Source organism: Mytilus trossulus, chromosome 11 (genome assembly GCF_036588685.1).
Source record: "Mytilus trossulus isolate FHL-02 chromosome 11, PNRI_Mtr1.1.1.hap1, whole genome shotgun sequence".
Lineage (NCBI taxonomy): Eukaryota > Metazoa > Mollusca > Bivalvia > Mytilida > Mytilidae > Mytilus > Mytilus trossulus.
The window spans coordinates 12974735-12999011 of NC_086383.1; the positions used below are offsets into that span (position 1 = coordinate 12974735).

At 31.5% G+C, this 24277-nt stretch overlaps 1 protein-coding gene across 1 annotated transcript; it reads left to right on the plus strand.

The window, feature by feature from the left end:
* Window positions 1-1479: 1479 nt before the first annotated feature.
* Window positions 1480-23625, plus strand: LOC134691715 (uncharacterized). Its single transcript, XM_063552274.1, has 2 exons — window positions 1480-1542; window positions 22010-23625. The coding sequence occupies exons 1-2, from the start codon at window positions 1482-1484 to the stop codon at window positions 23347-23349; spliced, it is 1401 nt and encodes a 466-aa protein (XP_063408344.1). The 5' UTR covers window positions 1480-1481; the 3' UTR covers window positions 23350-23625.
* The last annotated feature ends 652 nt before the right edge of the window (window positions 23626-24277 follow it).

Sequence of the window (24277 nt, forward strand, 5' to 3'; positions counted from 1 at the left end):
GTTTCTCGTTTTGTTTATATAGATTAGACCGTTGGTTTTCCCGTTTGAATGGTTTTACACTAGTAATTTTGGGGCCCTTTATAGCTTGTTGTTCGGTGTGAGCCAAGGCTCCGTGTTGAAGGCCGTACTTTAACCTATAATGGTTTAATTTTTAAATTGTTATTTGGATGGAGAGTTGTCTCATTGGCACTCACACCCCATCTTCCTATATCTACATAAGAGTTTCTCGTTCCTTGTATTCTATGTAGATCTGTGTTGAAGACCGTACATTTACCTATAACTATAATGCTTTACTTTTCAAAATTGTGACTTCAATTTGGACCACATCTTTCTATATATCCAAAGATCTAGTTACAAAATTAAGACCTTCTTTCTTTCTTGTTTCTCGGGAAAATGTTTCTTTATGAAATATTTCCGAGTATGAGCTTCTTCCTGGTGCTTCTTTAGGTAAACACTGGTACCGTGTATATAAATCGCAGTTCAATTTTTGCTAAGATCGTGTTTGTTTTAGTTACATACTTTTGAAAGCCTATCAAAAGAGACTATTTACTTTTTTTTAACAGACAAACCCTACTGATTTTTAGCAGTCGACCATCAATCCATTGTCATGTAAATGCAGCTCTGTCCTGTACTATTACTTGATTAGTCCAGTCCAATAATTTCCTTAACATAGGTGTTAGAAAAAGTTATTCGATACCCTCAATTTGCCTCTGATAATTTCAATGATAGTTAATTTTGTTTACATAAATTGGCTTTTGCATTCTTGTTTTTTTTTATAAAAGGACTAAATATGCTAGAAGTGAATCTACAACAGTTATTGCTATCGTTGCACGCAGAGTAAATGCTATGAAACACAGGCTTCATTATATATTATTTTAAACTTTAGTTCATTGGTTTTTAGAAATACCACATTTATAAAATGTTTTATTGTTTGTAAATAATTTACATTAACTGTTATTGTGAATTATTTGATACACATTTGTTAGGTAAATCATAGTCCAGGTAACTTTGATTCAAGGCTATATTTTTGATTTGAGCAATTGTCAATCAAATCATTTTTAAGATATTAGATAGACTAGTTTGTAACTGTTGTATGTTAACCGGTACTGCGATTTATTTTCTAAATTAATATTCATACTATGAACTTAAACTATATTCAAGTTGTAGCATTTGTTTATCAGCTGTTAATGGAATCATTTTTAGATAAAATAAGATAACTGTCATTTGGTTAATTATTTTTAATTTTCAACATAACGTTTGTAACTGTTATTTTAAACCTAGACAATCTCATATTCTTTTTATGCACAAAGTAGATTGGTTCTGACTGTTTAATATATGACTGCTGTTCTGGTTGATTCAGAAATCTAACTGTAAATGATTAAACCATATGATAGAATCAATTCATGTTTGTAAGTAAAAGTATTTTTAGATTTTCCCTGGACATTTTTGATTTATTGTTGGTTTTTTTTATTTTTTAGGAAATGGATCCAATTAGCATGCACCATTGTAATGACACAACGCCTTTACTGTCTAATCGTGCAGGTATTTCGGGTTTGTTTTTGTTTATTTTATTCGTCATTTCTTTGTAAATTTCTGATCAAATCTTTAGACTAAAAAACAATCTATCGTTTTATTTGAAAACAAACATATTACTTTTTTCTCGTTTTATTTTAGAGAAACGTACATATTATCTCTTAAAGTAGATAATGAAAGAATGTGTGTTCTTTTTTCTGAGAGTACATTGTCTATTCGGTGCCAATATTTTCAAAAACTTTGATGAAACATAGCGTAGGGATCGCAATAAACATGGTAAAAGGTTTCATATTTTAATTTTCCTTGTTTTTCAACCTAACAGTCTAGAGTGTAACTAATAACGAATATTTGAAACAAACGTTGCATGCATGGGCTTGATCTTAAACAATCATGTTTACTTATATTCGTTATACTATATAGATAGTTAAAGACATGCAATTGCATTCCTTAGAAAATGTAGTTTAACTGAGATTTCATGACATACATGTACAACATTTAATACAGTTTTATGAATTATCGAGAATTATCTATATTTTCGATCAGTATATAATTTATCAGATTTTATATGTTGTATTTAGTGATAAGTGATTTAATGAATCAATGAATGAAATACAAATACATAATACTTGTACTATCAATCGTACATTTCTATACTTAGTAACGCATGTAACTATATAACAAGCAAACAAGTCACAAAATTGCGGGCAACACGATAGCATATAGTGCTAGATGCTCTTTAAAGACGACTATGGTCAAAACATTTCCAAGTGAATATGTTCATCAGTTGGCGTCTGTAATCTGTTTTCACCTGTTTCTACATTTGAAAATGCCTGTACCAAGTCAGGAATATGACAGTTCTTGTCCATTCGTTTTTGGTGTGTTTTGTTATATGATTTTGCCATAAAACATAAAACATAAAACAAAATATAACTATAATTTTGTACCAGCTATAAAATATTTAAATTACCTAGAACAGTTTGTAATGGCAACCATTTGTTATCTATATATTCATTTTATGTAGTCGATAAGAAATTTACTGTATGTTGTCCTATACTTATACAGTATTTTAAATATGCAATACTACCTTTCACAGAATTTTTCTTCTGAATTTTTACAGCAATTATAATATTTTAAAATCAACATTATATGTTGTACGACATTATATGGGTCAAAATTTCCAAAATACCAAAAATAACATCGTTTGCCACTTTATTTTTTAATGCTAAATCCACATTTTAATGATAAAAAGTGCTATTCAAATATTTTAGCTGTATATACATTCCAGAAAAATATGCTTTCTTTTGTTTCAGTGCAAAAAGTGCACATTTCTGTTTCTATAAAACCACATTTATAAAGAAAATAGTTTGTGTATATAATTCTATATAATAACTTGAATTTAAAATTTTGAATATTAGTGTGTTTTGTTCCTTGAAATACCACCTAATAGATTTTTCCCAAATCATCATTCTTAACACATAAATCATCAGACCATTTGGTTTTTTTTATTTATTTCTACAATTATTGATTAAATTATTTACATATTTGTTTGTTTTTTTCATTTTTGAGTTTTTCTACAATATCATTTTCAATAATATCTAATCTACCGTGGTCTGAAATTGTTTTCTTCCAGATATATGGGATTGCACTAACAAAACCATAATATTCAACAAAATTGGTTTTAACTGCATACTGAGTTTTAAGCTGCACAAATGTCAGTATGTTTTTCACATCTGAGGTTAGATCATTTATAAAAAAAATACCATCATTACGATAATTTCCAAAAATAAATGGCTTTCCAAACCTTTTAATGTTGATATTAAGCCAAATGGGTTGATTCAGGATATTAATGGGATCTTTTGCATGTTTCACCTTTTCTGGCTTCAATTTAGCCCGATTTAGAAAACTGTCCCTCAAAAAATGGTTTATGTTTTTCCTATTTTTTCCAGACCCTCAGTTGTCAGGTTCAATATTTTATACCCTCCATATTTTTCTACATAACTAAAAAAAATAATTTTCCAGGGGGAAACACTCAAGGGATCTAGCAATTTATAAAGCCATGACATTTTAAGGGACATACAGAAACTATTTATACGGGGGAATTCTAAATCTCCCTCATAAAAATGATTTATAATAATAATTTATTTATATTATTTTTTGATGAAAATTTCTTGTATTTCTTGTATAAACTGAACTGGTGGATTTGGACGTACTTTCAGAACCTGTACAAAAGTGGGAGAGCAAAAGTTTTTGATGACAAGGGTTTTTCCAATATATGTCAAGTTTCTGTATGACCATAAATGGAGAAGGCTTTTCATGCTTTTAATTTTTTCTGTATAGTTTTCTAAGTTTTATCCTTATTTAAAAGATTTTCGAATTCCCAACAGTTTAAACTTTCCTGATGTATTCACAGATAATTACTTTTTTTGTTACAGTTTTTTATTACTGCCTAATCTTGAGCCAACCCATTTGGCCTCAGTTTTATTTACATTTACCCTCAAACCAGCACAGACAGCAAAATTTTCAAAAATGTGAAATTCTTGTTTAAGAGATTCCTCATTTTCATCCAGAATCTTCATATTGACTAAGTTAAAACTCAGAATCGTTTACTGTGACACCAGAAACAATTGGGTCATATTTTAAAGCTGCAATAAGTAGTTCCAACACAAGGTTGAAGAGATAAGGGGATAAAGTATCCCCTTGACTACCCCCCCCTAAGCCAAATTAAAAACCTCTGATAAATGTCCATTATTTGTAACTGTACTGGTGTACTGGTAATGTATGTATAAAAACTTTTTATCCATCTACAAAGTGTGTGACCAAACCAATACAAATCTAACGTTTTTTCAATAAAGGACCATTCAACCGTATCGAAGGCTTTTTCAAAGTCAACCAGTAATAATAATCCTGGAATATCTTCTTCTTCTAGTTTATCTATCAAATTTGCAATAATTCTATAACACATTCACCAATGAATCTTCCTTTTAATAATCCTTTTTGTGTCTGACTTATAACATTTTGCAGTAGAGGTTTTAATCTCTTTCCGATGCAAGCAGATGCTAATTTATAGTCAACACATAATAAAATAATTGGACGCCAATTTTTGATGAAGTGTTTTCTTTACCCTCCTTTGGTAGACATGCTATTATCCCTTGTCGCTGACTTACTGAGAATTTTCATTTTTCAAGGTTCTCATTCAGGCAATTAACAAGTGGAAATTTTATATCATTCAAGAAAAGTTTATAGAATTCTGCAGTAAATAAACTCATCATACCATCTATGCCTGGTGACTTTAAAATTTTCATATTTCTTAAGGGTAATACTGCATTCCTTTACGGTAATTTGACTCTCACAGGAGTAAAGCTCTTCTTTGCTAAGTTTATTTAAGAAGGGGTTATTTTCATTCATGAATGTGGCATTCTCTCTCATCCCCTGGGTTAGACCTTCTATACAAAGTTTCATAAACTATTTTTTGTTCCCTAAGAATAGCATTTGGATCTTGATTACCTTGATTACCTTCCAAAAGTAGTTTTGATATACAAACAATTCTGTTTAATGTGTTTTTTTAAGATTACAAGAGAACGTGTATTTTTCTCCCCTTCAACTTACCATTTTGCATTAGCTCTTATTATAATTCCAATTATTTCTTGAATGAAGAGCAAGAAATGGATAACTCCTTATTTTTATTTAAAAAGTTTACTAAAGTAATTGATTATCAATTTTGTATGCCTTATCAATGTTTTTCAAGATCTTCATTTCATTCTCATTCATATTCAGATATAACCTTTGTAATATCATGTTTGACATTTTTAAATAAAATCAATATCCTTCAATAAACTTTTGTTAAATTTACAAGTCCCATTTCCCCTGATCTGATTAATGAGCTCAATCCTCACTCGTGAGTGGTCAAATCTATAGCTAGTCCCAATATCTGATGTCACAAAAAAAAACGGTTTTAAGGTGGCTCGTGGGTACAAAAGTTTTAGCAAAAAATTAAACCATTACTTTTTAACTCATTGGTGACCTATAATTTTTATTATTGTTTTCAAATAAGCTGTACATAAACTAAATAATTGTAAAATTTAAGCGGTTTCTTATATTAGGTTATTTTTTTATTTCGATGTTTCCTCTTTTTCTCCTATTAGTTCAACAGAAAAAAAGAACATTAACAAAAATGTATGCTTCTTCCAGAGGCAGATTTTAGCTTAAATGAACGGTGACCCCATTTTTTTATTTCATATTTCGTTTAAGTATATGCTAAAGTTCATTGATGCAAAAATATAGCGAAATCCTATATTAGAAAAAAAAATCATTTATACCCAGGAGCCCCCTTAAGTCAGAAGCAATACAAAAATTATCAATAAGTCCTTGTTTTTTGTTAGGATCTCTACAAGAATATCTTTTAACTGTAGGATTTTGTATCCTCCAAATATCTAATAAGTCTTAATTATCTATCACTTCATGAATCTTAACTTGAGCTCTGGGATTATTTTCATTCTGATAGTTCAGAGTATCAAGACTATAATTTTGTATTATATTCCAGTCTTCAACAACTATAACTGAAGAATTTTCAAAACGACAAATTTTGCTTTCCAATGAATGAAAAAATCGGGACAGTCCTCATTTGGCCCATACAATGCTACAAGTGTAAACCTATAATCTTCAACTGTAATATCTAAAATAATGAAATTATTATAATAATCTATAATTTCATTATTTATTTTACATTCAAAGGAATTATCAAACAAAACTGCTACTCCTCTGCTCCTGTTTGAATAGCTACTAAATTAACCTGTATATCTCCATTCTTGAAGCCATTTACTCTCATTTTCTAAACAACAGTGAGTAATAACGAACACTGCAATATAATAACGTTTCTTACAAATTGAAAACATATCTAATCGTTTTACCTTATTTGCTATATATGTGTTATGTTTATACCATACTATTGTGATAGTTATTTCTATTAAAGGTGGTATGGGAGTCTAAAATAAATATGATAGAATTTGTTCATACCTTGCCAAAATGTACTATCTACTGATTCATGTTCAAAAATATTTTAAAAATGATAGGTCACCGTGAATTTCCTCAAGCTACAGGTTGTGACAAAATGACAGATTTTGTATGGATTATACATCTCCTATTTTAATTGTTTAGGCTCTTTTGTAGCTCTTCTCGTTTCTTCAGAATAACTATTATATTTTCCATACGCAGGAATTTTACGATTACTGGTCTTGGAAACCCCTGTTTTCCAGGAATGCGGTGCATTGCTACAATGTCTGTTTTGTTAAGTTCTGTTTTTACTTCGTCTGTTAATGTAGTTAACAATTCTGGTATTAATTGTTTACCCTTGTCTTTCTGCTACGATGTGAATCTTTATGTTTTTCTTACGGGAGTACTGCTCATTCCAATTTGCCATACGAATCACTTCTGTAACCCCTATTTGTTTTATCACTTGTGTCATCTTTCTGAGTTCTGTATGCAGAGCTGTATTTTTTTGCAGTAAATTTGTATACTCAAACTCTATAGACATGATGGAGTCTCAATTTCTTATTAAGGTTTATGAACCCTTCTGTAGCCATTTTTGTACGAACTCTTCAAACTTCAATTGTATCAAAACTACAGATATAATGAATAGTAGAGATAGACCATTTTGTACATATTCCAAGGGGAAACTTGATGCAAAGCATTATTTTTTACTATTCCATTGCATTTAATAGAAAAAGAGGACTTTGTGGGAAATAACTCAAGATGTTTATAGAAAATCCACAGCCTTTATCCTTGTGTTCTCATATTTGGCAAGTTGATGACTGATAGATACAGGATTATTGCATGCAGTGCTAGCATTGATTTCCTTAAAATAAGTTTATAAATGTAGTTATTGGTTAAAACAAATATAAATATGGCCAAAATCAAGTACACCTTTTATGGTGCGCTCGACTTTGGTGACTCAGCACGAGGTGATTTGGATTTTACAGGTTGCTTAGACACCCTGTATAACCCCGATACAGATGAAACCGGACGTTGACGCGTTGACACACCGTGTAACACCGAGTTCAGACAATAAAAAAATAATACTTTTAAAGAAAATCCAATATCTATTCTTCGGATATTTTGCTTCAATATATTCTTTGCCATAATACTCATTAGTGACTTAAAGTTTTTTCAAATATGTGACATTTTTATATACAAACATTCAAAAACGCCCGACGATATCAATGATAAAACGTGCTTGGCATTTTTAAATATTAAAAAAATGATGTGTCTCGTACCTCATAGCTTTTAAAACATACATTTTTGAAAATTTCATAGTTAAAATTAACAAAATTAAAAAGATCGTATCTTCAGGTTGTGTCTAGAAAAAGAAAAATACACGTTTTAAAGTGTCTTTGTTTTCATGTTGTGTACGCTTCGTTGTCACACACCTTTTTTGTACTGTACGCTTCGTTGACACAATATTGCGTTTGTCAATGAATTTTGCATCTATCAAATTATAATTTGGTATGATTATAATCAATATGCATGTTAGAAAGAAAAAAAATTACCAACATTTCCTTTCATTTCATTGTCCTTTAAAAGTTTTGGATTCTCATAAATTCTATGTATAACTTTTGGACTAGTTTGAATCTCGGTCTATTTCTGTAATTTATTCTTACATACTTTTGATTTGTTAACCCTGTATGCGTACATTGCCTATGTAAATTTTAAAATTGTTTGTATGCACATTGAACGACAAATTTATGTGACGTATATAATTTTTCTGACGTCAGGCACTCAAATCAATCCATGTGTTCGTAGATGGTAGAAGTTTTTGTGTCCTGTTAGATTGTTCCTTTTGAAATTGTTGTACGATGATGACTGATGTACCCATGTTTTGACTATTTTATTAATTGTGACTGTTTATTTAACGCATCATGTAAATGTAGCGGAATTTGATGAGACTGTTATTAAAGTGAGAGGGTTAGCGCTATAGAACCAGGTTTAATCCACCATTTTCTACATTTGAAAATGCCTGTACCAAGTCAGGAATATGACAATTCTTGTCCATTCGTTTTTGATGCATTTTGTTTTTTGATTTTGCCATGTGATTATGGACTTTCCAAATTGATTTTCCTCTGAGTTCAGTATTTTTGTGACAACAACTGTCATATTCCTGACCTGGGCAGGCATTTTCAAATGTAAAAAAGTGGTGGACTTAACCTGGTTTTATAGCGCTACCCCTCTCATTTTGTACGGCAGTCTAATCAAATTCCGTTATATTTACAATGATGCGCGAACTAAACATACATAATAAATAAAATAGTCCAAATATGGGTACAACAGTCATCATCGTGTTACAATTCTAAAAGAAACAATTTAAGAGAACAAACACGCATTTATCAATAAAAACACTTCAGAATCAAAAAAATAACTTGACAGATGCATATATGGCTATGCAGACGGATACACACGTCCGATTTCTAATTGGATACAATTTTTGCAAGTGATTACGTGACAGCCAATGTACTGTTAGGGGGTGGGTTGGGTGCCCGCTAACATGTTTAATCCCGTCATATTCATTATGTGCCTGTCTAAAACAAGGAGCGTGTAATGCAGTCGTTACATATATTTCTTATTTTCTTGTATGAAATGTTTTTCACTTTTCAGTTCGGTGTGTTTTATAGCTGGATATGTGGTATTGGCTTTGTTCATTGTTGAAGGCCGAACGCTGTCCTATAGTTGTTCATTTTGTGTCGTTTGCGAAGAGTTGTTTCAAATTTTGAACATTATAGTCTTTCCACTAAACGATTCTTAATTCTGGTTACTATAAGAACCTTAATGTCTACCTACCCATATGCATTTCATTCAAATTTTGATTTATTCTTGAGAAGACAGAAGGGACCATATTTATATTCCCCAGTTACTCTTGGCGTCATCGGTAAATAATGCGGTTGAGCAAAGCATCAATCATCAACCTAACCTTAGTCATTTGCTTTGTTTCTTCTTCCATGTCTTAAAAGTTTTAAGTTACCAATCAAAAACGAAACGTTGCACAGTTTGTACTGACCAATTTATGCACCCTTTTATTTGTCAATGACACGCTTAAGTAATGGCTGATTGTTGCATGGTTGTTTAACGTTCACTTGCAAATATGTCATGCGTGTTCAGGATAATCACAAAGTAGCAACACATATTAAATGTAGGTCCCGGAAGGAGGCCCTCCGGAATTACGCCAGAGACAGTTTGGACTGCCAATGTATTAAATGAGGTATATTGAATAAGGACACAAATGTTGCATTTCAACAGGCCATTTAAGGACCTCTCATAATGTTTTTGCAAGGGTTCGCACAGTGTATATTAACGTGGTTTTCTCTCTACACGAGACATTGTATATAATATTCCCATTCGGACTGGACGTGACAGCGTACTTTTACATCCCACACATCTAAACGGGTGGCCAACTTCGATCACGTTTTACTGCCGGTCGGACAAAAGACCAAAATGACCATATCTAAAAGTATATATCCAAGTCACCCTTTACCAAATTTTTTCATAAAATGAAATTTGAAAAAATAAAATTTGGCTACAATGTAGAATGTTTTGCTGTACCTGTTATATTAAAACATCACTTAACATTATTACAATATAAGCATACATATGAGACCTCATAAGATCGTACTTTCTCTTGATTCTGTTTACTTATAATTATTTGGCATTGCACAAGTTCATGCGTTTTATTATATCTTTACCTAAAACCGTTGGATATATACTGACTTCAACTTTAAGTACACGATTTACCTCCTATAGTTGATATTCTCTTTGAAATAACTATCAGTTATTTTATTACTCCTTTGTCGATATTTTATGTATATGGTTTTTTTTGCCTTGTACCGACATATTGAGTTGAGCTAATTGCAACTGTACAGAGGTTTTTTTTATCATGTTGTGCTGTTTTGCGAGTGTCCCATGTAAAGGAGAGGGTTAGGGGCTCACTTGTTTAATCCCGCCGCATTTTTTTGTGTGTGTCGGTCCAACGTCAGGAGCCTGCAGTACAATTTTCATTTCCTATCGTCAATTATCCATTTTTAGATGGTGACGTTCCCTTGTCACCATCTTACGGTGTTTATATATCTCAACTTGTACGATTCGCTCGTGTTTGTAATAATGATTTAGATTTTAACGAGAAAATTTATGTATTACTGAAAAATTATTACACTAGGGTTTTCGATATCGCAAACTAGTCAAAACATTTACTAAATTTTATCAGCGGTATAAGGACATCATTCGTAAATATAGCTCAACATGCATACTTCTTATACGTTTAGGTATTTCTCATCAATTTTTTTATGGAAATATTCTTTATAAAGCACAAAAATGTCAGTATTCACCGCAGAAACTAACAAAACCTTTAAATAGACTTATTAAGAAGGGATATAGTTACGATACTGTTGTCAGGTCATTAAAGATTGCATATTTTGACGTTAATATTGATTAATTATTAATCTTTTAATCAGTTTAATTGAAGTCTGGAGCTGGCATGTAAGTTAACTGCTAGTAGTCTATTGTTATTTATGTATAATTATCATTTTGTTTATTTTCTTTGGTTACATCTTCTGACATCAGACTCGGACTTCTCTTGAATTGAATTTTAAATGTTCGTATTGTTATGCGTTTATTTTTCTACATTGGCTAGAGGTATAGGGGGAGGGTTGAGATCTCATAAACATGTTTAACCCCGCCGCATTTTTGCGCCAGTTCCAAGTCAGGAGCCTCTAGTCTTTGTTAGTCTTGTATTATTTTAAATTTAGTTTCTTGTGTACAATTTGGAAATTAGTATGGTGTTCATTATCACTGAACTAGTATATATTTGTTTAGGGGCCAGCTGAAGGACACCTAAATGTGCGGGAATTTCTCGTCACATTGAAGACCTGTTGGTGACCTTCCGCTGTTGTTTTTTTCTATGGTCGGGTTGTTGTCTCTTTGACACATTCCCCATTTCCATTCTCAATTTTAAATATTTTAAATATAAAAAATGAAAAACAAATATGTAACACATAAACAAACGATAACCACTGAATTTACAGGCTCCTGACTTGGGACAGACACATGCATAAATAATGTGGCGGGGATAAACATGTTAGCGGGATCTCAACCCTCCCCCTAACCTGGGACAGTGGTATAACAGTACAACATAAGAACGAACTATAAAAATCAGTTAAAAATAGTGGACGTGGCCGGGTACTTGTACATCCTGACACAAAAGGACACAATGAATAAATCTGAAAGAACTTACAGTTATCTGACAGCTAGTTCAAAGCCAATAACAACTAATAAAAAAATCATGCATCTAAGACTAAACGAGCAATCCTTACAGTTCAGTTTGATGGATTGAACAAATTCCAATGCTGATGTCCTCGATTAAACAATTTTGCTTTCCTTCCCTGAACCAACCAACACATTTTCTGATAAAGGGTGCATTGTTAATAAAGGACAAACACTTACGGATTCTAAAATCAATTTATTTATTGTTTTGTTAAAGGAGACTCAAGTGTAAAACAAAAGACGGAAAATATTGCCAAGAATAAAGGATTTACACAGACGAACAGTCATACAACTAAAGGTATAGTATGATGTACATTCTTTCCACTACCGAAATTGTGTTAAAGGAGAAAACATCTAGACTAAATCTTTCTTGCTTAATCACATATTTACAGCTGATTAATAATTTTCCGAATGAATTTCAAATTAAAGACAACAAGATACATTTAAACATTATCGACTTCCGAATTTGGATAAGAATATATTTTGAGCACTGTCTGATGACCACGACAGTTTATAGCATAACAAACACTAACATATTTGAAATGTTATACCAAGGTCAAGTTCGGTGCTTTTATATCTGTTCCAATGCAAAAATAGATATTCAATTGAAAGTTGTGTCTTAAAATTCTCTGAAAATCTCCGAATAAATGTGAATATATAGATTTTTTTATCATCACAAATTTTTAACAAGAAAATTATCAATTTTATTTGTCAATGGTTTTATATGTATGTTCTTAATGTAATATTGAGATTCAAACATCGTCAAATAAGTCACCTTCTATTTATATCAGCTTTTTATTTGTGTCTTTTCTAATCCGCCTTTTCGATCTTCTAGAATTTAATACATTCTGAGAAATACTTTAAAGGTGTTCCCCTAATCGCTGTAATTAGTTAATAATGTCATAAAAAATAAAATTCCACCAATGACAAAACGTTAATTTCAATATGAGGTACGAATAATGCCGTTACCTTAAGTTTTATTTTTTAGATTAAAAGCAGCTTAATTGCTTCATATTCTATCATAGAGATAATTTTGATGATTTGATATACAGTAACGATTTTGCAGATTAGACCGGAATGTTTACTGTTGTTTTTTACATCTTTGTGCATTGTGCATTGTTCCTTTGATCTTTTTTTGTGATAATTTTCATATCTAGCTTCTCGCTTGAAATGGAATTTTTTTCGCTAGAAACTAAGGACACCTGGCGTTGCTAACGATATTGACATAAATTGTCTAGGCGAATGTTGACAAACATCGGTATTTGGAAGAGCCCTAAATTGTGAAAAGTAAGCCATTAAAGTTTTATTGCCTGAACTATTCTTTCTCTGGAATATATTTATTAACTGTTCATTTCATCTGGAATAACATTGAAGTCCCAATTTTCAATAAAAACATTCCTCTCTGGTGTACGTTGGTTAAACATTGAAATTTTGGCTTTGTATAACTGATATTTTAAGTTTAACTAATTTGACTTAGTTAACAGATATAAAAATTTACAATAAAATATAGAAATAGAGTCGCCGACACCCTCTGGAATACCTTGACAAGAAAGTGATTTTTGACGGCTTTTGTCAACGAACTGTACAGTGATTATTTAAAAACGCACAACAAACGCGACACATTATGTGGAACAAACAATACAGTAAGAGAAAACTTATTTAGGATGATATTGCGTTTATTCTAAGTTCTACGGAACATTTGAAGGCACACAGTAATGCAACGTATAGTAATTCATTATTGCCTAAGGTATTAATACGCAAATGTGTATGTACGAAAAGATATTCAGCATTGTTTATCTCATAAAACGTATGAAATTGCACCAGGTCTGTGCGTTTTGCCTCGAGCATTTTTATCAAACGTTCTATGCAATATCTAAAACTTACAATAACTGTATAATTGAATAAATAAACTATCATGCACATTGACATATTTATATATACTTGTATAAGTTCTAGAGAGGCATTCGAAATTGTTGTCATCCCAAATGTTGTCCTGCTTATCGCTTCGAACGCGCCAACGTCCGGATTCATTTGTATCGGGGTTATACGGGGTGTTAGAACTTTTTGTAAAAAATAAACACTAGCATATCATAGAAAATCCAGGGAGTAATTTATGTTTCAAATTTTAAAACAAAAATCTCTGTATTAAAGGCTGTGGATTTTCTACAAAAATCTTGATTTATTTGCCACAACGTCCTCTTTTTCTATCAAATGCAAGGAAACAGTAAAAAAATAATGCTTTGCATCAAGTTTCCCCTTGTAGTATGTACTAAATGACCTATCTCTATTATTCTTTATATCTGTAGTTTTGATACAATTGAGGTTTGAAAAATTTCGTACAAAAATGGCTACAGAAGGGTACATAAACCTTAAACTCCACTTCATCTTCACCCTTTTTTTTGTTAACCTCTTCAAGTATCTCTTTTATATTTCTATTTTCCATTTAATTGATAACTTTCCAATAATATTGTTTACAATTTCCTGAATGTCATCTTTTTTAACTATCTTATCCATGTACTTTGTTAAGTCTTGTAATTCCTTCTCTTCACATAAAGTGTGATCTGAGCTATCTGATATGCATGTACGTCGACGTTTATTTGTGTTTGATTTGTCACATAAATTTGCATTGTTCAAATCAAATACTGATTCAGTTGTGGCTACTTTATCTGTTGGATTATCATTAGAGATTTTCAATTTCCCCACAGACGCTTTGGACACAAAACTTGTAACTTGGGATTGTGACATCTTCGATAAGTCGAGTGCACCCTAACTGATTTGTAAACAATGATTATTGTCAGGTGTGTACTGTTCTAAAGTCTTTTATTTCCCTACCTCCGTCATCAAAACATATGAATAACTATAGATTATCTATACGAAGCTCATTTCGGTTTAAATAATAAAAATATCTCTTTAAATGCAAAAACTGGCACAATAATGTTGGACCAATCTAGCTACACCTTTTCATGGCCGCCATTTAAATATTTTACTAACTTGTACATGTTGTAGTAACGTTTATTTCTGTATTGACATCCTCTATGATATAGTATCTGAATTCCTGATATAAAATATAACTACTTCACACAGTAACTCTCCCAATTGATACAATATTCCCGTGCTTGCATTTATTCTCATTATTTTCTTGATAATGGGTTGCTGCTCACAAGGAAGCTATTAAAACAAAAGTTCCAAATGGTGAAGTTGACATCATCCCTTCATAAATTTTACGGACACCACCACGAGTCGGTTGACCGTTATAGAATAACCGTTTCACAAATGATATCTGATATGTTCCTTACGTCGTAACTACAATCCCCTTCCCTTTCTTGAATGTGAACTACCGAATTAGATTATTTACCGGATTTTTTATCACATAAACGACACGACGGGTGCCACATCTGGAGCAGGATCTGCTTACCCTTCCGGAGCACCTGAGATCATTCCTAGTTTTTGGTGGGGTTCGTGTTGCTTATCATTAGATTTCTATGTTGTATCGTGTGTACTGTCTGTTTGTCTTTTTTTTTCATTGCCAGGCGTTGTCAGTTTATTTATTTTTGATTTATGAGTTTGACTGTCCTGCTGGTATCCTTCGTCCCTATTTCACAACTAGTGACCTTGAACTAGAAACAGATGACAAAAAGACGGTAGTATGTTTGCCTCCATTACAATAATATTTGCAAATATCACTCTTTGTATAATAATTGTTTACTTGATTCGTGATTTTTTAACTTCCCGTCAGCACAAACATTCAACATTTTGGCGATTATATTGAAGACGACCAGAATAAAACAGCCATGCATGAATATTGGACTTTTAATATTTTGTTTTCATGAAATTAAAACCAAGAAGTGGCATTACTATCTTGTAGATCTTCTTTGTAATATCCATGATAACCTTATATCAAGAATTCATTTTTAAATCATTTTTAGGAAAACATTTTCATGTGTTTCAAAATAATTACTTTGGATATATAAACACTGACAGTATTAAAATGAATAGAAACAAATCACAGCGCTCCAAATTTAACTTTCTTTCCAGTATTAATAAAAGTCAAAATTAATTTCAAGGACAATTAATGGGTATTTTTTTCTGAAAAAAGACGATCTACAAATAATGTATCTAGCTTGTAAATAAATGCATCCGTATCATGCAGATACCTAACTTTATCTAAAGTTTTGTTGACATTCTTTTCCAGAAAATTACCAAGCGTTTCTTAGCAAAGCTGAACTTTTGACTCACTTTCATTGCAATGACAGTTCTGAGAACGAAATCAAGCACTTCATTGTATTAGGATTAACACCTCAAATTGATGAAACCAAAATATTAACAATTGTACATTACACACACCAACACCAAAATGGATTAAAATTCGCAGAAGAGGTATTCAAAATTGGACCAAACATTACTAATGAGTTTATCGACTTCACATATCAAGTTGTGCAGATTTTGGAGACAAATTATCCAACAAGATAACACGATATAGACCTTGCTTTAAAAAGAATTGATATTTGTTTAAAGCATCAACCGGCACATAATATTTCAACAGAAAATGCTTTCAAATATATTCTTACTGGAGAAGGTCGTGATCCTTATAAGGAAGATTATTTAAATGTTTGTCAGAAAATCAAAATATCTATGACAAATGTTGGACATAACACTGCTATATTTTTAGCAGCAATCCCTGCAGTAATTGGCGGTTTACTTTGGCATCCATATGTGCGATTAATTGTAGCAGCTATGGTTTCATATGCAGCTGATATGACGAGCTTAGCAAACTGCACAAATGAATTCGGTAAAAATGTGATAAGTGAAGCAGAAAGAAAAATAGACCAAATCAGCGAAGATGAAATAATTCGTCAATTTTCAAATTTGACTGTTATAATCGAAGTAATAAAAAATGCCATAAACAGCAGCATTATCTGTAAAGTTGGGGAGGATATAGCTAAAAGCTCTCTAATAGACGTGTGCATTATATCTGGAGCATTTTGGTTGTTTTTTGAAACATTACTACTTATTTGTCATCTGTATTGTTCGATGAAACCGATGTTGAAGTTAGAAAAAATAACAGAAAAACAATTCAGTACTCAACTTCACGTTAGAATTTTGGCAGGATATTTTTCTGGGATTTTAGGCATCTTAGCTGGCGCTTTGGGACAAATGTATCTAGATCCTCCTGCTGTATGGTTTTTTTGCTTAGCATTTGCATTTGGATTTCTTCTCCGCTATTTATTTGCATTTTTTTTAGGATGGCTATTTTCATGTACTTGTAAATTGTTGTGCAATTGTCGTAAGTGTGTAACAAAACGCTGTTTCTGTGTTTGGATTGCCTTTGTGCTTATCTCTCTTGCAGTAGCGATACTTTTTGTTACTGTCAAAAAATTCGATACATTAAGTGTAAGACCTTATTTATGAATATGACTCAGCTTTTAAATAATTGAACAATTATGTTATTGGCATGTGAGTTTAAATTTAATCTATACTTAATTTCATTAGTTATATATGATTTGTTAATAAACTTCCTGAAACAATTTTAAATGCTCTCGCTGCTATTTTTCCATTAGCGGTGGTATAACTCTGGCTACCATGGTTAGCTTTGCGTGGTAGCAAGTATTTTATTATACAGAAGTTATATGTTACTTTTGATTATTAACCTGTGTTGTTGTGTGTGTGTGTGTGTGTGTGCTCAATGCCCAAGTACAACACGTGTTTGATATTGAGTTTACGCAAATCAGATTATGGTCACGTTACAAGGCCTTTGATTGTAACGGTTGTATGTTCCTTTCAAACTTCAAAACCGAATATTTATATCTATGGAAGAATTTTGTTCAGTTTTAAATAATTTGTAGTAACGAAATCCCTCTGCTATTAGTTTACCAGTAATACATAGATTACATTCGTTAAAATAAACGAAACGTCGCAACAGGCACGGTTTACAGTATGAAATGTTATAAAAACATCCTTATTGATTTCTTAAACCCTTGGATATAGCCAGACTAAACTGTTATGTTTTACTATTAATCCTTTCAAACCTGTAATAGGACTATTTTTCATATCATTTCTTGTTAGGATTTATCACTTTTTATTGCATTTTGATAAATACAAACATTTTTTAATATTTCGGATGTGTATCTTGGTTTTATAATTAAAAAAATCACCAAAAGGAAAAGTTTCATTTTAAGTCAATGGTGTAACCAAAAGACACATTGGTATCTTTCTCGAGATTTCAGCATTTGCAATAGTTTCTCCCTTACCAATGCTACCTGTTAGCATGTTATGCAAAAGAAAATATACATTTATGTTGAAAATTAAGTGAAAAAATCATAGTGAATAAGTAAAAGCTATATCATAAATGAAAATCATGTCCATGGCGTACCCTTATAAAATAATTTTTTGAAAACATTTCCTGAACTTTGAATAATGAAAAATATTGATTACAGAAACATGCACCAGTTACAACATATATAATAGGGGAATGAAGCACTTACTTCGTAACTCAATCTTAAAATACACCTTAAATCATTGGTGTTACTGTTAATGGTGAGACCAATTTGATAAAATAACACCATTGACCAGTTTAGTAACACCACTGAAGGTTTTATGACAATTAGCTTTAAAATTTGTGTTTCTTTCATGTTTAACAAGCGAAACATCGTGTTATTTATGAAAAACAATACTTATTTAACACCGTTTTAACAATGTCAAGTATTATATATACAAATATTTTACAAACTGATGTATGCTGGTAACACCATTGACACTATTTAGTAACACTATTGACATTTTTAGTAATGGATGTTTTGTTATATAATTTGAGATTTTTTAGTCTCAGAAGTATTTTTGCATCTGTTGCTTTTGCTTGGTGTTCTTGGCTTTGTGTTCAGTACTTAATAAAAGTAAAATTAGAAAAGTGATGTCAATTGTGATACTTCTGTGTCTGAGTTAAAGAAGGGTCAGTGGTGTTTTGAGAATTTTTTTTAATTTTTATTCATAAATGAAAACGTTTTTAGGTCGTGTACGAAGGACTAAGTATATTATTTTAAGACATACAACTAAATACCATAGACATACTATGTATACACAAGCCAGAGTCTGAGCTTGATTTGCTATATGATATAAAACCTTAACTGACGAAAGGTCATTTATTCAAAATAATAAAATGCAAAAAATACATTTTGACAAACATTTGACATAAAATTTCATATTTAATATGAAATAATAATACATAATTTTTACGAAATTACATCAACTAATATCATATCAATTGAATAAATGACAAAGAATAGCAAAGTTGGGGAGACAAATCTGCCCCATAAATAAACATATAATATGCCTACTTCAAAAGATAACATTAAGGGATGTATGTGGGTGGGAATATTGAACAAATTGTTTGATAAGAAACATAAGTTAACACGTCAAATGTTGATGATAAAACGAAGTGACCACAATTCACTAACACGTGAACTCGTGCTGACCCGCAAGATCATTGACCAATAATAAAGATGAAATCCAATCATGTATTGGTCATTAGTGTAATTTCTCTGCACTTGAAAACATGTTATCTAATTTCAACAATTTATCGTTTAATTAAGTCGGATAGCTCTGATCCTTTGACCAGACTAGAAACATCATACATTAAGAGTATTAATAGCAAACTCTTTTATTAAAGTCGGTTAGTAATAACCAATTAAAACAAAATTATTTTCTCTGCTGTCTTAAATATTTTATTCCGCTTAATTTCCAATTAGCAAATACAATTGGTTATCAATTAATCTTAGACATTTTACATATATGCAGTTTAAGTGTATTTTTTAGTATTTACAACGGCCATAATTAGGACAGCCAACTGTTTCACGACACTGTATTCTGAAATTTAGATTTGAATAGAATGCACAGCTATATGAATAATGTAAATAAGTCATAATTTAAACCTAAACAACAAATTAGAACAATTGTTTGATGTTTAACAATAATATTAGTACTTAAATGTATGTTTTTAATTGGTAATACCATTGACACAATTCTATCAAAGGATGACCTTAAATTGCAAAAATTGAAGGAGTTCTTCATTTTTCCCATTGCATTTTCTTAATATCGTAGCTTCCATACTATAGAGGGACACATTTAATTGTTTTAAAAACAATGACATCATTTTTCATAATATTTCCTCGTCGAAATTTGCACTTTTTTTTATAATGACCCATATGTGAACTTAAGAGACCCCTTCAGCAGCAGATTTGTTTCCTGTATTATATTGTAACAAAGTGTATGGGTCAACTCAGTACGATCCGTTTGAATTTCATTTAATTTACACAAAAAATGTCGATCTGCTAGCGCTATGCATGCAACACATAACCTTTTCTTTTTACATTTTTTTATATTTTTGTAAAAGGTTGTCCCCTGATGACTTTCGATGTCATACGCGTGGGTTATTTACCAATTAGATTGCAATAATCTTATTTCGTATAAAATAAATGAATAACAGTATAAATACTGGATTTCACCCATTGTACTGACTTCATTTATTATTTTCTAGTTTTGAATATTCTGACTCACACAAGATACGTTCTATAGTTTGAATGAAAAATAAAAAATTGGGTTTTTTTCCATTTGTTCATTCTTTTTTCTTGTCCATCGTTCGGTTTGTGTATTTCCTGCGTGTTTATAGGGAAATTTTAGTTTTCAATGAAAGTTATCTTTGCTTGAAAGGTCAATAATTTTGTCAGAGATTTTGTTATAAAAAATATGAGTGATTAGCCGATGTAAAGGTAAGTTAAGGTAACACGATACCGAATGGCATATCTTCCAATTTCCTAAATTTTTGGCACACTTGTTTTTTTATATAGTTACATCGGAATATGTAATAAAAAATGGGGGTTACCATTTTTGTTTTCATTGTAATTTTCATAGAAAACGACAATTTTGGCGACAAATTTACATAGGTATATAGGGGAAATGCATTTTTTTCGGCTTACCGTTTTAGATTTTCCAATGGATGGCTATGTTCTTATATGCGGAGAAAAACAAAAAACTAACACAATATCCAGGATTGTATACTGAATCATTACACGTAAAGAAACTCATATATCACCATCCTTGTTTTTAAGATAAAAGGCTTCAAAGTTGATCGACAGGACTAAAATTAGACCGAAAACGTGTGACGTTATTAAATACAGAAAATAACGTTATTCCTTTTCAGAGGAAAAACAAAAGATTTTCGTGATCTGAATGGTGTTTATTTTATTTTATTTTCCACTGTCGGGTTTCGTATTTCCAAGTATACAATATGAAATTCTACTGATATAATTTAATTCGTCCTGCACATAGAAATTTGAGGTAGGGCCAATTTGTCGGGATTATTTTTCACAGAAGGGCCAATTTCAAAAAGTGCCGACAGAATAAAATTATCTATAAAAACAAAAAATAAAAATGCTTTTTGATCAATATCTCGATTTACATAGACTTTATTATGATATGTGTGATCAATAGAAGATTTAACCCTCAAAAAGGATGAAAGTCCAATATGCGGAATTTTGGGTGTTTTAAGATTGGAAAAACTGGGAATCCCCACAGAAGGACATTTCAAACCCCAAAAAAAGTTATGCTTTTTATGACTGTTGTAATTCATACTACTTTTTCCCCCAAAAAAGTTGTCTTTTCATACTCCCTGTACATATTCTTGGAAAACAGAGTTGACCGTTCCAACTGCATGTCCATCGACAAATATGGATCATAACTGAATACAGTTTGTTTAATTACTTGTTAACATCATTAGTTTTTAACAATTTATATGAACCCAATTGTTCTTACCTCTGGGGACATTAATTGTGAAAATGATCCTCCTGTACCGTAAAAGGTGAAATCACAAAAATACTGGACTGTGAGAAAAGATTGTACGTATCGTTCATTCTATTGTGTCGTCCCTTTTTTTTTAGAAATCGATTTTTTTTGTTGTACAAGCGTTGTTGTGGTCTTTTACCATCATAATTATACTAATGGTAGTTATCTTTTATCCGAAATATTTATAGATCATGTATATTTAATTAACTTCTTTAAATCAATGCATTTCCCCCAACCGTATATACATGTGAAATGAGATGAAATGTAATGAAGCCGTATTGACAGATATTTCTGTATATTTAATATATATCATAAATAACTTACTACAACTTGTTACTTTTAGATGAATATTTAAACTTCGACACGTTCTGCGAAAAGGCAAACTATTTGACACATTTTCGGGTCAATCGAACATTTTACTGTCATCATTTTATTGTTTTGGGACTTAAACACATTGATGAAGTATCTAAGTTTTTGACCGTGGCTCATTATACAGCATCACTTCCGATATCTAGTTACAACGATAATGCCACTGGGAAATTTGTCAGAGAAACGTTCCGTATCACGAATGATGAAACGAATACACTTTTAGATTTTAAAAAAGGAGTTGTCTTGGTAACACATAAAAATTATCCGAGATCGCCTGAAGCAATTGGAAAGGCTTCTACTCGTTTGCTTTGTCGGCTAGACGAAGAAGCATATCACATTTCATGTAATAACTGCGAGCATATAGTGAATTACATTCTAACTGGAAGTGATTTTTCTTCTCAAGTTCAGAATAACAGAATGATTGCAAGTCTTTTGAGTGTGGTTACAGCGGAAATAAAAGACATTGGCATAACAAAGGCAATAATATTGTCCTTTCTTGTTTCAATCGTTGGCGCAAATCTAAGGCACGCGTATGTTCACATTATTGTAACAACTTTTATCAGTTTAATTGCACACACTGCTAACATCCATTGTTCTTTTAATACAATGGAAAATAACATATTGGAAAATGCTCGTATGCATTTGTCTGAAGCTGTCAGTATTCCATATATTGAAGGTATATCTAATGTTAGTCTAATTGTAGACAATATTCATAATGAGATGAATAACACTGATGTGTGTAAAATGGCAGCAAAACAAGTATCGGCGATGTGGAAGTATCAATTACCTATCCTCATTGTTGCTAGTTTGTTGATTGAAACGTTATTTCTAGTCCTTTTTTACCATTGCAAACTGCTACCTTTACTTAAATTTCATGTATTGAAATCTGCATCAAAATCAATGATTGTCCGATGTGTTTCGGGATATCTTTCATCTGTAATAGCGATTCCTATCGGGATGACTGCGGAACTGTTTATTTTTATTGAGAATTGTAACTCAACTGTTTGGTTTTTAATTATTACATTGGTAGCTAGCATTGGATTACGCCTATTATTTGCCGCCTTGGTTGGAATATGTATTCACTGCAGACAATCTTCAAAGAACCACGACATAGCAAATCATTCCGATGATGCATACATTAATACACCGAGTTTTTCTATTGACGCAGAATCTTTGCGTGCCACAAATCAAAATGCACGAGGAGTATTATGTTGTTTAAGAAAACATCATAATATTCAATTTGCAATATGCATGTTTTTCATAGTTGGTCTGATCGCAGCAGTGATAGTGATTGCTGAAACTAAAGTGAGTTGAAGTGACGAGATCAAGAAGACTACTGTGGATTCATCATTCATTATAGACCAATTTTCGTGGATTTTGTGGGTACAGGTGGACAACAAAATTAAATCCTCAACGAATTACAAAATGTATATAGGCTTGTAAGCAGAATTCGGTCAAACCACGAAATTAAGTATCCACGAGCATGTTAACCTTCTTTAATCAACGAAAATTTGTACCGAAGAATATAAATGAATCTACGGTAAAAGATTTTATTCAAAAATGTTAGAAAATAAGTTATTTTGTGTGCGGGTTAACGGTTTTAGCAGACAACTTACTGTTATTCTATTATGATTATATTTTCTATTAAATATAATTTCCTATACAAATCATTCATCAAGGAGTAAGTGTGGTTTACCAAATGTCTGCAATGATAGAAAGACATGTATGAGTATATAAACTCATCATACCGAATTAAACTATTTGCCAGATTTGTTATCACACAAGCAACACGACGCGTGCCACATTTGGAGCACGGTCTGCTTACCCTTCCGGAGCACCTGAGATCACCCCTAGTTTTTGGTGTGGTCCGTGTTGTTTATTCTTTAGTTTTCTATTTTGTGTCATGTGTACTATTGTTTGTCTCTTTCATTTTTAGCCATGGCGTTGTCAGTTTGTTTTAGATTTATAAGTTTGACTGTCCCATTGGTATCTTTCGTCCTTCTTTCATCATAGATACCAGGACTAAACTTCGTTTATACGCCAGACGCGCGTTTCGTCTAAAAAGGAGTTTAACAACAAAACCTATGCAATACGTACATGAACAATGTAAGTATTGCTGATCTATTATAGTACAAAACAAATTACGTAATGCTTAAAAAAATTAACAAAAAAGAGCTAAATAAATAAAACCAAACCTGCATATTAAGATAATAAGATAAACTATACCTGTGTAAGTTTCTAA